Source organism: Eubalaena glacialis, chromosome 3 (genome assembly GCF_028564815.1).
Source record: "Eubalaena glacialis isolate mEubGla1 chromosome 3, mEubGla1.1.hap2.+ XY, whole genome shotgun sequence".
In the NCBI taxonomy this organism is placed as follows: Eukaryota; Metazoa; Chordata; class Mammalia; order Artiodactyla; family Balaenidae; genus Eubalaena; species Eubalaena glacialis.
Window position 1 is genome coordinate 106,445,927 of NC_083718.1, and position 17,432 is coordinate 106,463,358.

General features: G+C 40.1%; 2 protein-coding genes across 4 annotated transcripts in view; one reads left to right on the forward strand and one right to left on the reverse strand.

The window, feature by feature from the left end:
• RTCA (RNA 3'-terminal phosphate cyclase) overlaps positions 1 to 9,488 on the reverse strand; it is a 28,610-nt gene extending 19,122 nt beyond the window's left edge. The window contains exons 1-4 of one of the 3 annotated variants that reach the window (XM_061186278.1): positions 9,334 to 9,488; positions 3,002 to 3,362; positions 2,803 to 2,903; positions 1,053 to 1,196 (exon numbers count right to left, since the gene is read on the reverse strand). In XM_061186278.1, the coding sequence (XP_061042261.1) occupies positions 1,053 to 1,196; positions 2,803 to 2,903; positions 3,002 to 3,046 (290 nt within the window). In that variant the 5' untranslated portion in view covers positions 3,047 to 3,362; positions 9,334 to 9,488. Of the gene's footprint in view, positions 1 to 1,052; positions 1,212 to 2,802; positions 2,904 to 3,001; positions 3,400 to 9,333 lie in introns of those variants that run through there. The other 2 variants (XM_061186277.1, XM_061186279.1) reach the window with 2 other exon arrangements.
• Positions 9,489 to 9,720: 232 nt separating this feature from the next.
• DBT (dihydrolipoamide branched chain transacylase E2) overlaps positions 9,721 to 17,432 on the forward strand; it is a 43,527-nt gene continuing 35,815 nt past the window's right edge. Inside the window, exon 1 of the mRNA XM_061186281.1 lies at positions 9,721 to 9,782. Within this exon, the coding sequence (XP_061042264.1) occupies positions 9,732 to 9,782 (51 nt within the window). The 5' untranslated portion in view covers positions 9,721 to 9,731. The remainder of the gene's footprint in view (positions 9,783 to 17,432) is intronic.

The window sequence follows — 17,432 nt, forward strand, 5'->3', positions numbered from 1 at the left end:
TAACACCAGAGGGGCTTCACTCTCTCATTCACAAAGTGGAGGAAGGGTTGGAACACCTGGTTTCTATCTTTTCTCCTGTAGCTTCAAAGTTCTATGATTCTGTGTTAGTTAATTTTTAGACAGTTGATTAACTATAACTTTTCCCCCCTTTTGTACCAGAGAATGCCCAAAATAATAAGCTGACTATAAAGATACCTCAAAATGCTTTAATCCCCTTAAGAAAGTTCTCATTTGGCAAACTTCACCTTAGGCCTAGCAGCAAGCACCTTTTAGCAGAAGTCTATTCACATCATAACTCAAATCTCAATCGTCACTAAACATTTTAAGCTAAAAAAAAGCATAATTTTTTGAAATAGTCATTTCTGAAACAAACTGGCATTGGGTTTACAGTACTATTTCTTACTTTACCAAATTTCCTAGTAAATGGATAGGATTTTGGTAAAAGGATGCTGCTTACGATAACAATCAGCCAATAACACAGAAAACACAAAAATTGCTCTCCATGTTTTATCAATAAAAGGAGGGATTCTTGGAAAGGGATAAAGGTTCAATTTAATTGTTAAATATCCAGTTTTCAATAGGGAGAAAAAGCCAAGATCATATATAAAAACTTCTAAATAGGGTTGTATAAGTATCTATTAAAAGAAAACAAAAATACCTAGACTAAAAGTAGATGGCTCATAATTTGCTGTAAGCCAAGAACTAAATATGCTACACCACAAAGACTACTATCACTATAGAGCATGAAGCTACAATTGTTTTCAGACATTCATTTTCTAAGTGATAAAACTAAAGAAACAAATACGCTATACTACACATGTGAGAAAATTCTAGATAGGTATAGCAATAGCTACAATTAGGAAGCAATTAGGTATCTGAAACGTTACACAGTCTCTAACCCTAAAAGTTAAGTGTTTTATCTCCATTTTAAAAGTGAGGAAACTAAAGCTTCAAAGAGGTTAAGCAACTTGTCCAGTAAGTGGTAGTACCTGCATGTGCATCCAGGTCTAATTCCAAAACCCATACTTAGATGGAATGTAAGTGACACATACCCTGCTGTCTTGGTATCTGCTGTGTGGACTCCACCTTTGATCTTCTCTGGCGTAAACATTATTTCTGTTGAGCCGATTTCTGCCCCCTCCAGTTGCCCATCACAGAAATCTCGAATCATTTCCAGTCCAGATAAATGCTGAGGCCTTCAGGTCATAATACTGCATCAAAACGTGTGCATTCAGACTGCCTATATCCCCACTTTTTATGACACATTTACAAAACTTCAATGGCAAGAAAACAGCAAGCTCTAACCATAGTAAGTGCCAGAGCTTCCTTTTGGCTTTTTATGCACGTAGACTACCTGCTGGTAGGCATTATTTTAAGGGTTCCTTCCAGACCAGTTATTTTAACTATAAACATATATGCTGATAATACTGTTGCAAATTAGAAGTATGCAAAAGAGGAAAACTAATAAAACTATCTAAGTGCCACCAGTCTCACTTGCATTTCACTGAATAATCTATGATACCTGCATGGGCTGAACTGTGTTCCTCTAAAATTCATATGTTGAAGTACCTCACAATGTGACTGTATTTAGAAATAGGGCCTCTGAAGAGATGATTATGTTAAAAGACGCAGTTAGAGTGAGCTGTAACCCACTCTCACTGGTGTCCTTACAAAAAGAGAAGATTAGGACATACCAGGGGTGCACATGCACAGAGGGATGAGCATGGGAAGAGGGGGCAAGAGGGTGGTCACCTCCAAGCCAAGGGGCGAGGCCTGAAACAGAATCTTCCGTTATGGCCCTCAGAGGAAACCAACCCTACCAGCATCTTGATCTTGGACTTCCAGCCTCCAGAATGGTGCAAAAATAAATTTGTTATTTAGGCCACCTAGTCTGTGGTATTTTGTTATGGCAGCCCTAGCAAACTAATAAAATACCTCACACAGCCTTAATGAATTAATTGCCCTATTGGTGAAATGGGTTACTGCAAACTACTGCTGTGACAGAGAATTACTGTTCACACATATCAGTAATTGCCTTTTAATAATTTCAACATGGAATGTGGATAAAAGACTAAGAGATAGCTGATCCATTAGAATGAAATATATACAAAATACAAGTACAAAGAATCAGTCTGTCTTCCCCCTGGGTCCTCTTCTAACGAGTGCATATACCTGACACTTAAAATAGTGGCATGCCTAGCTTCCCAGACAGAAGAAACAAGGTCAACTGTCAACATTTTTCCCTCTCCTACAACTGATAATCCTGGTCGTATCCACAGCTTCCTAGAGGTCTGAATGAAAGCTGGAATGACACATCTCAGGGTCCTTATGAGACTAAAACGTGCGGCAGCAGAAAATGCACTGGTTAAAAAGTGGGGTTTCCTCCGGCCCTAGAGCCTGTTCTGCCCTGATCTACCTTGCCCGCTGTTACGAGCTCTCCGGGTACTTGGAATGCCCGATGAGGTGGGGAAACCGTTTAAAAGATAACTCATTAGGAAACGAGACAACTCTAGCCAAATAGAGAAAACATGGGCCTATTTTCTGAACTTGCCCCTTGAAACTTTCAAGGGCACGCAAGCCCGGCTACGGCTAACCGCCCAGCCCGGAACACCGTCCCGCGGCCCGGGCGGTCCAGCTGCAGAATCCTCAACCCTGGGGCCGGCGGATCTTCCCAGAATCACCGCCGGGCTCCAGATTCCCAGCCCCAAGACCCGTCCCCCATCCCCCAATGGCCTGTCCCCCGCCCCGAGCCCCCAGCCCGCTCTCCACCCTCCAGTCCCGCCGCCTGGCTCCCCGATTTACCTAAGGCCCGGCGTGCTGCGGCCTGCTCGGATCTTCTGCACCCGCAAGGAGAGGCCCAGGAGACAGCTCAGAGCCGTAGACACCCTCAAGATCTGCCCGCCCTGGTGCGGAGAGAAGAGAGAGAACATCAGATGGGCAAGCTCTGTGCCGCACCCCGGGCGGCAGCCCCAACCCGCCAGGCCTCGGGCTCGGCACTCACCCCTTCCATGATGCTGCCGTCCACCTCGACCCGCGGGCCCGCCATGGGGGGCTTCCTGAGGCCTGGCCAACCGCGACTCAGCCTCGGCCCGAGCGGGAGGAAGAGGAGACGCGGGGTCCTGCCTCGCAGCTCCGGAGGCGCGGTCCTCGCTCGGGGCCGCGGGGCTCCGCGTAAATGCGGAGGACGCGCCGGCTCCGGGAACGCCCGACCCAAACCAAGCCGCTCTCCGTGCAGAAGCCAGGTTCGCCCGGCCCACAGCCAGGGCGCATGCGCACCGCGCGGCGCTTAAAGAGGCGGCGCCCACAAAATTCCGGCAAATCGGAAGCTGTCCAGCAGGAGGGGTGGTGGCCGGGGAGGTTCCCTGGAGGTAGGAAATGTGTCCCTGGAAGACTTGCGCCCTGAACACAGCAAAACGCGCAGATTGACGAAAGCCTCCCTTTCAGCTCTAGTCGGATCCTCCAGTTGTCTCGCAGGCTTGTGCAAGCATCTGCGTTTATCTCTGTTTTCTCGGGGATCCTGCCGTACCCAGAACTGGAGACTCTTAGAGCTGAAGATGTAGGAAAGGTCCCTGCAATGCACCGACCACCCTCTCTGGTCGGGTTTGCCTTCTCTGCAGCCTGTCCCTTGAAATGTGTGTCCCTGGTGCATTGATGATACCCATGAGCCTCTCGTTCTTCGTGTGTGTGTGTGTGTGTGTGTGTGTGTGTGTGTGTGTAGAGTATTAGCTCTTTTTCTTCTGCTAGACACCATTTATTTGGGGATGAGTGGAAAAGGACAGAATCAGAATCAGTAATATAATGCTCAAAAAAGCCAAAGTTATGCCACCTTGTCCGAGAATGAGTGCAAGTTCATGACTGCAATGAACAGTGCCACTAACGTAATTCACCTCAGAGGAGGGCAGGAACGACAACCCGCTTCTTGATTCCGCTTGTGGTTCAGTTCCTACATTAACTGAGTACCAAATCATATGCAAGCCTCTAGGTAAGCAAAGAAGAGTAAGGTATTTTCTGCCTCGAAGTTATTGGAAGTATATAGTAGAGACTGAGAAGTGATAAATTATAATGTCATTCTTCTTAATGATAATAATGTACTGTACTTATCTTACAGTTCAGTAAAGAGGGAGCAGCAATTAGAATATGATAAATCATAAAAATAATAGTCAACATTTATTGAGCACTTAGCCACTGCATGCATTCACAACCTGCTGAAGTACTTACTGTTTTTACTCTGATTTACAGCTGCATGTGTTAAACAATTTGCTACAAGGCCACACAGTTAACTAGCATACTGTGATATGAACCGTGGTACTCTGAGGTGAACACAATTGTCTCCTAATCCCAACATTCCACCACTTTTGTAACAGAGAAAGCCCTGGGAATGCATATACTTTACCCAATCTCTGATACCAAAAGCAGACAAAGATGACATGGAGAAGAAAAATTTATAAATTTTATAAATTCAGACGCACCAGGATCAATCAAAATATTATCAAATAAATCCAACAACGTTTATGAAATACTATACAGTATGACCAAATTGGGATTGAATATCATTCTAACATTGGAAAAATGTTATGATGATATATCAAAAACCTAAGATCCCATTAATAGATGAAGAAAAAGCATTTGAAAAAAAATCAAGATCTATTTATGATAAAAAAAAAGCAAATGAACCTAGGAATAAATGTAAACTCCCTTAACCTGATTAAGGACATCTGGAAAACTCTACAGCAAAGTTCATTCTTAATAACAGTAAATAATGGTAAAACATGACACCTTTTAAAATCAAAACAAGATAGTAATGCCCACAGATATGGCTTCTTTTCAACAGATGATGGAAGTCTAGTCAGATTTTACAAGAAAGAGATGAAAGACACAAGACTGGACAGACAAAAACAACACCGTCATTATTCACTGGTGATATGATTACCTACATAGAAATAATGCCATTTGCAGCAACATGGTTGGACCTAGAGATTGTCATACTGAGTGAAGTAAGTCAGACAGAGAAAGAGAAATATCGTATGATATTGCTTATATGCGGAATCTTTAAAAATGATACAAATGAACTTATTTACAGAACAGAAACAGACTCACAGACTTAGAGAATGAACTTATGGTGGGGGGGGATAGTTAGGGAGTTTGGGATTGATATGTACACACAGCTCTATTTAAAATAGATAACCAACAAGGACCTACTGTATAGCACAGAGAACTCTGCTCAATATTCTGTAACAACCTAATTGGGAAAAGAATTTGAAAAAGAATAGATACATGTATATGTATAACTGAATCACTTTGTTGTACACCTGCAACTAACACAACATTGTTAATCAACTGTACTCCAATATAAAATAAAAAGTTAAAAAAAGAAAACCTCAAAGAATCTTTAGATATATTATTGAAAATGTAGTTTCAATAAAATTCCAATCAAATGCCCACAGTACTTTTTTAAGGACCCTGACAAGACAATTCTAAAATTTATATGAAAGAACAAAAGTGCAAGAATAATTTAAAAAGAATGAGGTGAAGGGTACTTGTCCTCTGAAAACCCAGAATTTCTATGAAGCTAAAGTAATTAAGATAATGTGAGATTGGTACAGTGATAAATAGATTACTTAGAGCCCTTAAACTGATTTCTTTGACAGATGAGATGGCAGATCAGTGGGAAAAGAAGAACTCTTCAGTTTATGGTGTGGGAACAATAGGTTAACCATAAGAAAAAATGAAATTGGATTTGTATTTCACACCATACATAAAAACCATTTCAAGATGATTTAAAGACTTAAATATCTCCCACCATATTTTAAAAATTAACTCAAAATGGGTCAAAGCCCTAAATGTAAGAGCTAAAACTATAAAACTTTTAGAAGACGATATAGATGTAAATCTTCATAACCTTGGATTAGTTGATGGTTTCTGAGCTATGACACCTGAAGCACAAACAATTTTTTAAAAATAAATTGGACTTCAATTTCATTAAAATAAAAAACTTTTGTGCTTCAAAGGTTACTATCAGGAAAGTGAAAAGACAAAGTAAAGAATGGGAGAAAATATTTTTAAGTCATATATCTGATGAGTCTAGTATCTAGAATATATAAAGAACTATTACAACGCCAAAATAAAAAGACAACCCAATTTTTAAATGGGCAAAGGATTTGAATAGACATTTCTCCAGAGAAGGTATACAAATAGCCAATAAGCACATGAAAAGATGTTCAGCATCATTCGTCATTAGGGAAACCCAAATCAAAATCACAACGAAGTATTGTTACTGAACGCTGCTTGAAAGACAATTCAAAGACAATTCTCTCAATTCTTGAGAGGCAAGTGTTGGTAGAAAAGGAAAGGTTGCTTTATTTCGGAGGCCGGCAACCGGGGGAGAGGGTGGACTCCTGCAAGAGAACCAACTCCTGATTGTTGCTCAGGGGACAGGGGCTTTTAAAGGGGAGTTTCAGGGCTGTATAGGCAGAGGGAGGGAGCAGAACAGCATAGTCAGTTCTGACAGTCATCTTGAAATAAGTAATGTGGTGATCTGATCAGCATCAACTTGGTTGTTTCAAGATTACTGATTAATCTTTAGTTCCAGGGTTTGTTCCCATTTCTTTGAGGCCAGTTCTCAGAACTGTGGAAGCTTATGTCACGGCTTCAGTTTGGTCATCATGTAGTCATCCTCCTCCACCTGGTGGGGGCTTCAGTAGCTGCAAAACAGCTCACAGGATATGGCCCAGAATATTATCTATAGCCCTTAAGTAGGAACTAAAGGTCCTTGACTATGCTTAATGACTAAACTATTATTATTTGGTCTCCTTTGACTGTTTTCCTTTGTTTCTGCATTTTCTCACTTCTCTGATTAAACTTATTCTTTGGCTAAAGTTTTTCCACAGACAAAAGGCAGGCTGAGGATATGGGGGGCAGGGGTCAAGGACCATAGCGTCCTGCTCCGTTTCAATATCACTTTATATCCACTCGCATGGTTATAATGAAAAAAACAGACAATAACAAGAGTTGATGAGGATGTGAAGGAACCAGGACCTTCATACACTGCTAGTGAGAATGTGAAATGGTGCAGCCACCTTTGAAAACAGTCTGGCAGTTCCTCAAAGAATTAAACATAGGGTTATCGTGCAACCCAGCAATTCGACTCCTAGGTATACACCCAAGAAAAATAAAACACATGTCTACGCAAAAACTTGTACATTAATGTTCATAGCAGCATTCACAATAGCCCCAAAGTGGAAACAACCCAAATATCTATCGACTGATGAGTGGATAAACGAAAATATTTATATCTGCAAAATGAAATATTATTTGGCCATAAAAAGGAATAAAGCACTGATACATGTGTAAAATAGATGAACCTTGAGAACATTAGCTAGTCATAAAAGCCACATATTGTATGATTCCATTTATATAAAATGTCCAGAACAGGTAAATTTATAGAGGCAGAAAATAGACTAGTGTTATCAGGGACTCAGGAGTGGGAGGGAGTTCCAGAATGGGAATTGATTGCTAATGGGCATGGGGTTTCTTTTGGGAGGTCATGAAAATGTTCTGGAATTAGATGGTGGTAAAGGTTTTACAACTTTGTAAATATAATAAAAATCTCCGAATTGTTCACAAAAATCTTTCTCTTGCCCCTTTGCAGTCATTCCCCATTCTCACCCCCAGTGCCAGGCAACCACTAATCTGCTTTCTGTCTCTATAGATTTGCCTTCTCTGGACATTCCATACAAATGGAATCAGGCAATATGTGACCTTTTGGACCTGGCTCCTTTTACTTAGCATAATATTTTTGAAGTTCATTCATGTTAAAGCATGTATCATTACTTCAGTCATTGTTAGTGATGAATAATATTCCATTATATGAATACACCACAGTTTGTTTATTCATTTACGTATGGAGGACATTTGGGCTGTTTCTAGTTTTTGGCTAATATAAATAAGGCTGTTAAGAACATTCTTGTACTAGTCTTTATGTGGACATATGTTTTTATTTCTCTTGGGTAGATACCTAAGAGTAGAATTGCCAGGTAACAATCAATCATTCAATTATTATTATTATTATTTTTTGGCCGCACTGGCGCAGCTTGTGGGATCTTAGTTCCCCCACCAGGGATCAAACCCAGGCCCCCTGCAGTGGAAGCTCGGAATCCTAACCACTAGGGAATTTCCTCAATTAAATTTTTAAAAAGAGAAGAAATGGGTTATTTGGCTCTTTTGAGCTCAAGTGAAAGGATTAACCAGTGAATATGTGGCATATCTCTTGATGTTGGAAGGAAGGATAAGGAAACATACCATACTGGATTTGGAAGCAGTAATCATGTTGAGGTAAAGAGTATAAAAGAAAAGAAGTAAACTACACATTTTCTTAGGAGAAGGTAGAGTCAAAGGGAAAGTTAAGAGGAAGAAGGTAGTATAGGGGCTTTGGGAAGGAAACAATTCAAAGGCACAGCTACTTAATCTTTTTATACAAACACATGCATGTATTATTATGAAATATATTATTGGTGCCTATAAAATGTTTTGTTAGTGAGAAAGTTAAAAAAAATCAAAGTTCTTTGACTATCCCAGGTTTTCTTATAAAGGTAATGATTTAAATTTATTGCTTACAGTTTGTGTGTGTGTGTGTGTGTGTGTGTGTGTGAAATACACTGAAAGGCAAATAAGGCAAAATAAAAAGTGTGAGTTTGAGTAATATCAGACAGTGAATTTGTGAAGTACCTGAGATTTTGTTTTACGGCCACTAATCTTCAGGTGTTGAGAATTTATGATTTTGTCTTTGTTCCGGTTTTGTTCTCTGTAATTCTTTAGACATCTGTACAGATTTTCATTCCCTTATAAGAGGAAGAACAGACAAATATCCTGGACATTTCTAGAAATTTGTTTCTTAGTTGCTGTGAGGAGGATTGACCATTAAAGTTCTGATCTTTTCTTTACCAGTTCCACTGACCTCAATTTGACCTTTCCCCAAGAGGCAAATAAATAAAGGTAGTATGTCTGACGTATATTGCACATGCTGGGCAGCTACATCTGACAGATTCCCTAAAAAGGAAAGATAATGTTGATGACATTTATCTTAGACATTATGGTAACCTTGTTTATCTTCCATGAAAAAAAAAAAAAAAAATCGAAAAGCCAGTTTCGGTAACCAAGAACACAATGCGAGTAAGAAATGCCCGTTATTGGGAAGTATTCCAGTATAGACTTGACTCAACTAGCGGTACAGATCCTTGCTACAAAGTATAGAAATGTCCCATTTTCTGTAATCAAGCGGTTACAATACAAGCTGAAGGAAGGTTTTTGTCTTTGTTTTTGCTTTCTCCTACTTACCCCTCAGATCTTACTTCAACGTAAATTTCTCCAGGTGAGTGCCCTTCCTCTGTTTCCTTAACATACTCCATCTCTCCCATTACTTGCACTGAAAAGATGATCGCTGGCGCATATGTACTTACACAGCAGTGCCTTACCCAACTTTGTCCCTGAAACTAGATTTGGGCAGCCCTCCTCCGCACTTGTCTCTCCTCCCCCTCCGCAGGGCTTTTCCACCCCACCCCCAGGGTTATCTCAGCCCCGCCCCGCTCCCTGATTGGCTGTTGGGTGGGAGGCTCGTTCCTTCGATCTCCATTGGCCGCTCAGGCCTCAGGGGAAGGCTCGTTTCCCGGCTCCCAATAGGTCCCCCGCGCAGGCAACTCCTCCAACCTCAGAGCAATGGTCATTTCCGGAGTAAGATGGCTGCAGTGCGTGTGCTGAGGACCTGGAGCCGGACTGCCGGCCGTCTGGTAAGCAGGTTGGGCAGATCTGAGGTCGGGAAGGAGTGATTTGTTCGGAGTCACCCAGGAGAGGTGTGTTACTTTGTCCTCCGAGTGCTTCGCGTACAGGGCTCGCGTGATGGAGAGGTGGAGGGAGGTATGCAAAACGAAGGGCAGCGAAGGTGGTGCCCAACCTGTCTGGAGACCCACTCTCTCTCCTTACCTGGGCGCACTTATGTCGTGACTTGGTCGCCCTCCCGCTTCATCTGCACCCGAAGCCCAGCTAGCCTTTCGTTCAGTAGCCTTTTATTGAGCACCATCCGGGTACCGGGCATTGTGGTAGGCACTGGGGAAACAGAGATATACTATATTCATTAAACATTTATTGAGCACCCCTTAATTTCAGACACTGATATTACGACCCCTGCCCTCCAGGAATTTACAGTCTAGAGAAAGAGACTGGGCAAGGAAAGCGTAACACCATAGGTCCTTGCCTCCAAGCAGCTGAGAGTCTCGAGCTTTGTTCTTTGGGTTTACACCTATCTCCTACATTTGCACCAGTATCTTTCCAACCTTTTAAATCACCAGAGCTAAGACCCACCACCATCTCTCCTTCATTTCTCCCCTTTCACACAGTCTTCTAGCACCAAACAATTAACATCCCAATAATCAGTGTTTCATCCTATTTGCATAGCGTTTTTCTTCCTGGGTCCCCTCTTCAGAATTTTCCTACAGTGTTGGGCCCCTGATCTTACAAAACCTTCCAAGAGCCTCCTATGTACCAGGTACTGTGCTAGGAATTGGGCGTGCAAATACGAATAAGACAGACACTGATTTCTGCCCCCTCAGAGTTTAATTACAGCCCTGTGGTATGGCACGGGGGAGAAAGGCAGAGATAGACATTAAACAAGCAATTACAGCACAGCATGAGAAGATGGAACAAGTGCCTAGAGCTACAGGGACACATAGGAGGGATCTTGCGGGGTCAGAGAGTTCCCAGAGGATACTGTATAATTTGAGATTTGTGAAAGCTAAGTAGGAGGTAACCAAGAGAAGAAAGCTCTTCTCAGCAGCACCTTACTGGGTGTTGGCCTCCCTTCTTTTGAAAGCTCTCCATGCTTGGCTTCTGTGACACCAGCTTCCTTGTATTCTTTTTCCTACATCTTTGAACACTTTATCCCAACCTCCTCCTCTTTCCTTGCCTAACTTTTAAATATTGGTGTTTTTAAGGGTCCTGACTTTGACCCTCTGTGTGCTTCTTGCGCTTCCAGGGTTACCTCATCCACTTCTTCAAATTTAGTTGCCATTTATATGCTGATGATTCCTGAAGTTCCCCAGTCTTCCAGCCAGCTTCACTGCAGGCCCATATATCTCACTGTCCTGGAAATCTTCAAATTGCATGTATTTTAGGTGTTTTTCTGCTGTAAGTAATAAACCCAACCAATAAGTAGGAAATTAAGTATCTGTGTATACAAAGCATCTGAAAGTTAGATGGCAGCTGGGATTGATTAAGTGGCTCATCATTATCAGGGTTGTCATTTTAGCAATTCATTTGGCCTTTCCCTCAGGGTCACAAGAGGGCTGCTACAACTTTGTATTCAGGGCAGTAAGGAGGAAGTGGTGGTACCATCCAGACTCACTGGCTAGAACTGTGTTACATGGCCACTGCTAGCACAAGGGAGCTTGGAAGGACTAGCCTTTAGCCACCTCACAGTGACTGTTATAATGCCTCCGAGGAACATCAGACTCTAGGCTCTGGAACTAAACCCTCAAACCTGTTTCTCTTGATTCTAGCCTGTAAATCTCAAAAATCTAGTCATTTTTCTCCAACCTGTCTCCAGCTGCAGATATCCTGGACCTTCCTAAGTTGGACTTTCTGCCTCTAATCTTGTGCCTCTCTAACCCATTCTCCATAGTGTAGCCAGAGTGATCTTATAAAGTAGGACACAAATTTGAGAATGTCATTTCCTTGCTTAAAACTGCTCTCAGTAAAATGTTCAGAATTCAAATGACTATGAAGCAATATATGATCTGGATCTTTCCAACCTCTCCAGCTTCATTCCTTGCTAAAACCTACCTACCCAGTCCCCACTCTGACACTTCACCCTTAGCTCACACTAAACTACACTAGAAGTATATTGAACAATTTCAGTTAATTGAACACAGGCTGTTTTCTCTCTCTTGACTCCAGACCTTTGCACGTCTATTTCCTCTGCTTTAAAGACTCTTGCCTTACTCCCCTATAGACTTCTCTGCAACACATCTCACCCCCTGGGTGACTCCTACTTATCCTTAAGTCTTACTTCACTTTCTCCAGGTAGGTTCCCTCCTTTGTGTTTTCTTAACACTATCTCCCCCATTATAACACTGTTGTAATCACCTGTTTACTTGCTTTTTCACAGTATGGACTATACATTCCATAAGGGAAGGAATCACAACAATTTTGTTCTCTAATCCTAAATGCCTGGCACATAGTAGGTACTCAATAAACATTTGTTGAAGGACTCAGTAAAAAAAAAGTCTATTTTTTTTCCATATGTTATAAAAAATCATAAGCAACAAGAGGTCTTATCACCTATAGTAAATTATTAAGAAAGTCTTATTATGTTGTGTTTATACTCCCCTATGGCATCATGCATTTGACTCTTGAATAACTTACCCTATTATCTTGAATTTTTCTATTTTGTCTGTCTTCCTGCAGTAAAGTGTAAGCAATTTGAATTCAGAGGCTGTATTCTGTATCTTATTGAGCTTTGAATTCTCCAGCACAGAACAGTCCTGTCTTTAGGTATGCTCAACAACTGCCTGCTGAATTATTACTAATTTATTTCCTTAGTATGTGAATCTGCTAAACCGTCTTTTCATTACTTTATTTTTTGTGTGTTGTTTGTAGAAGACAATGTCTTTCATACTTGAAAAATTATTTTTTTCTCCTCCCTTCCATTTTTTAAAAATAAATTTATTTATCTATTTATTTTTGGCTGCGTGGGGTCTTCATTGCTGTGCGTGGGCCTTCTCTAGTTGTGGCGAGCGGGGGCTACTCTTTAGTTGCGGTGCGCAGGCTTCTCATTGCGGTGGCTTCTCTTGTTGCGGAGCACGGGCTCTAGGCACGCGGGCTTAGTAGTTGTGGCTCACAGGCTCTAGAGCACAGGCTCAGTAGTTGTGGCGTACGGGCTTAGTTGCTCTGCAGCATGTGGGATCTTCCCGGACCAGAGCTCGAACCCGTGTGGATTCTTAACCCCTGTGCCACCAGGGAAGCCCCTCCCTTCCATTTTTATCCTTCTGTTTTCCTTTTTATACCTTTAGTCGGCAGCTTCACTAATGTGTTTTAGCTTTCTCTTAATAGCCACTCAATCGCTATTTATCACATAATGCCTATTGCACTTATGTTGCTTTCTTTCTTTATCTACTCTAAATCTTCTCAGCCAGGAGCCTGTCATTTCATGCCTCAAATACAATAATTGTTTCTTAACTTTGTCCTTTCTCTCCGAGCTTTACCTGTTATAATCTAACAAACACACACACGTACACCTAGATTAATTTCTTTTTTTTATGCTTTCATTTTATTTATTTTTTTATACATCAGGTTCTTATTAGTCATCCATTTTATACACATCAGTGTATACATGTCAATCCCAATCGCCCAATTCATCACAACACCACCCCCACCCCCCCGCTGCTTTCCTCCCTTGGTGTCCATACGTTTGTTCTCTACATCTGTGTCTCAATTTCTGCCCTGCAAACCGGTTCATCTGTACCATTTTTCTAGGTTCCACATATATGCGTTAATATACGATATTTGTTTTTCTCTTTCTGACTTACTTCACTCTGTATGACAGTCTCTAGATCCATCCACATCTCAACAAATGACCCAATTTCGTTCCTTTTTGTGGCTGAGTAATATTCCATTGTATATATGTACCACATCTTCTTTATCTATTCGTCTGTTGATGGGCATTTAGGTTGCTTCCATGACCTGGCTATTGTAAATGGTGCTGCAATGAACATTGGGGTGCATGTGTCTTTTTGAATTATGGTTTTCTCTGGGTATATACCCAGTAATGGAATTGCTGGGTCATATGGTAATTCTATTTTTAGTTTTTTAAGGAACCTCCATACAGTTCTCCATAGTGACTGTATCAGTTTACATTCCTACCAACAGTGCAGGAGGGTTCCCTTTTCTCCACACCCTCTCCAGCATTTGTTGTTTGTAGATTTTCTGATGATGCCCATTCTAACTGGTGTGAGGTGATACCTCATTGTAGTTTTGATTTGCATTTCTCTAATAATTAGTGATGTTGAGCAGCTTTTCATGTGCTTCTTGGCCATCTGTATGTCTTCTTTGGAGAAATGTCTATTTAGGTATTCTGCCCATTTTTGGATTGGGTTGTTTATTTTTTTAATATTGAGCTGCATGAGCTGTTTATATATTTTGGAGATTAATCCTTTGTCTGTTGATTTGTTTGCAAATATTTTCTCCCATTCTGAAGGCTGTCTTTTTGTCTTGTTTATGGTTTCCTTTGCTGTGCAAAAGCTTTTAAGTTTCATTAGGTCCCATTTGTTTATTTTTGTTTTTATTTCCAGTACTCTAGGAGGTGGATCATAAAAGATCTTGCTGTGATTTATGTCAAAGAGTGTTCTTCCTATGTTTTCCTCTAAGAGCTTTATAGTGTCCGGTCTTACATTTAGGTCTCTAATCCATTTTGAGTTTATTTTTGTGTATGGTGTTAGGAAGTGTTCTAATTTCATTCTTTTACATGTAGCTGTCCAGTTTTCCCAGCACCACTTATTGAAGAGACTGTCTTTTCTCCATTCTGTATTCTTGCCTCCTTTGTCATAGATTAGTTGACCATAGGTGCGTGGGTTTATCTGGGCTTTCTATCTTGTTCCATTGATCTATGTTTCTGTTTTTGTGCCAGTAGCATATTGTCTTGATTACTGTAGCTTTGTAGTATAGTCTGAAGTCAGGGAGTCTGATTCCTCCAGCTCCATTTTTTTCCCTCAACACTACTTTGGCTATTCGGGGTCTTTTGTGTTTCCATACAAATTTTAAGATTTTTTGTTCTAGTTCTGTAAAAAATGCCATTGGTAATTTGATAGGGACTGCATTGAATATGTAGATTACTTTGAGTAGTATAGTCATTTTCACAATATTGATTCTTCCAATCCAAGAACACGGTATATCTCTCCATCTGTTGGTATCATCTTTAATTTCTTTCATCAGTGTCTTACAGTTTTTTGCATACAGGTCTTTTGTCTCCCTGGGCAGGTTTATTCCTAGGTATTTTATTCTTTTTGTTGCAATGGTAAATGGGAGTGTTTCCTTAATTTCTCTTTCAGATTTTTCATCATTAGTGTATAGGAATGCAAGAGATTTCTGTGCATTAATTTTGTATCCTGCTACTTTATCAAATTCATTGATTAGCTCTAGTAGTTTTCTGGTGGCATCTTTAGGATTCTCTATGTATAGTATCATGTCATCTGCAAACAGTGACAGTTTTACTTCTTCTTTTCCAATTTGAATTCCTTTTATTTCTCTTTCTTCTCTGATTGCTGTGGCTAGGACTTCCAAAACTATGCTGAATAATAGTGGTGAGAGTGGACATCATTGTCTTGTTCCTGATCTTAGAGGAAATGCTTTCAGTTTTTCACCATTGAGTATGATGCTTGCTGTGGGTTTGTCATATATGGCCTTTATTATGTTGAGGTAGGTTCCCTCTATGCCCACTTTCTGGAGAGTTTTTATCATAAATGGGTGTTGAATTTTGTCAAAAACTTTTCCTGCATCTATTGAGTTGATCATATGGTTTTAATCTTCAATTTGTTAATATGGTATATCACATTGATTGATTTGCATATATTGAAGAATTCTTGCATCCCTGGAATAAATCCCACTTGATCATGGTGTATGATCCTTTTAATGTGTCATTGGATTCTGTTTGCTAGTATTTTGTTGAGGATTTTTGCCTCTATATTCATCAGTGATATTGGTCTGTAATTTTCTTTTTTTGTAGTATCTTTGTCTGGTTTTGGTATCAGGGTAATGGTGACCTCATAGAATGAGTTTGGGAGTGTTCCTTCCTCTGCAATTTTTTGGAAGAGTTTGAGAAGATGGGTGTTAGCTCTTCTCTAAATGTTTGATAGAATTTGCCTGTGAAGCCATCTGGTCCTGGACTTTCGTTTGTTGGACGATTAATCCTTTTTCTTCAATAATCCATAATGTATGAGTTCAGACTCCTTAATCTGACATTTACAGTCATCAGCAGTTTGGTACTTGAGCTCCTTCCACTGCTCCCTTTGATAAATTTGATCAAGGCAAATCATACAACTCAACATTAAAAAATGGGCAGAATTGAAAAAAAAAAAAAAAAAAAAAAAAAAAAAAAAAAAAAAAAGGGCAGAATTGAATAGACATATTTTCAAGGAAGAAATGCAGATGGCCAACAGGCACATGAAAAGATGCTCAACACCACTAATCATCAGGCAAATGCAAACTAAAACCACAGTGAGGTATCACCTCACACCTGTCAAAATGGCTATCATCAAAAAGAACACAAATAACAAATGTTGGCGAGGATGTGGAGAAAAGGGAACCCTTGTACACTGTTGGTGGAAATGTAAATTGGTGCAGCCACTGTGGAAAACGGTATGGAGGTTTCTCAAAAAAACTAAAAATAGAACTACCATATGACCCAGCAGTGCAGCTCCTGGGTACATATCCGAAAAAAACAAAACACTAATTTGAAAAGATATATGCACCGTAATGTTCATAGCAGCATTATTTACAATTACCAAGATATGGAAGCAACCTAAGTGCCCATCAACAGACGAATGGATCAAGAAGATGTGATATACACACATATATATATGTATCTATACACATATATATATGTAATGGAATACTATTCAGTCATAAAAAAGAATGAGATTTTGCCATTTGCAGCAACATGGATGGACTTGAAAAGCATTATGCTAAGTGAAATAAGTCAGACAAAGAAAAGTACTGTATGTAATCACTTATGTGTGGAATCTAAAAAATACAACAAACTAGTGAATAGAACAAAAAAGCAGCAGACTCACAGATATAGAGAACAAGCTAGTGGTTTTGAGTAGGAGGGAGGGCAATATAGGGGTGACGGCGTGGGAGATACAAACTTATGGGTGTAAGATAGGCGCAAGGATGTATTGTGCAACATGGGGAATATAGCCAAAATTTTGTAAGAAACGTAAATGGACTGTAACCTTTAAAAATTGTATAAATTTTTTTTAAAAAAGTGTGATGTAGTTAATCAGGTATTAATAACATTGAAATGTTAACTTTCAAAGTAAAATATTGTACCTTTCACACACTTAGGTTTTGATATATCAAATGAAATACATTCAGTCCTACTTATTTGTGTAACATTGTATTTTATTATATTAGGATTTTATATAAAATATCAATAGTTAAATCTAAAGAATCATCTATAAATTATGATAAGAAAACCTTTGGGGACAATACTATGTGTGTTTTTCAGTGTCTTTAGATGCCAAAGGAGTCACTTTTTTTTTAAGAATAAAGAAGTGATTATTTATTTATAAATTTATTTATTTATTTATTTATGGCTGCGTTGGGTCTTCGTTGCTGCACGCGGGCTTTCGCGGCGAGCGGGGGCTACTCTTCATTGCGGTGCGTGGGCT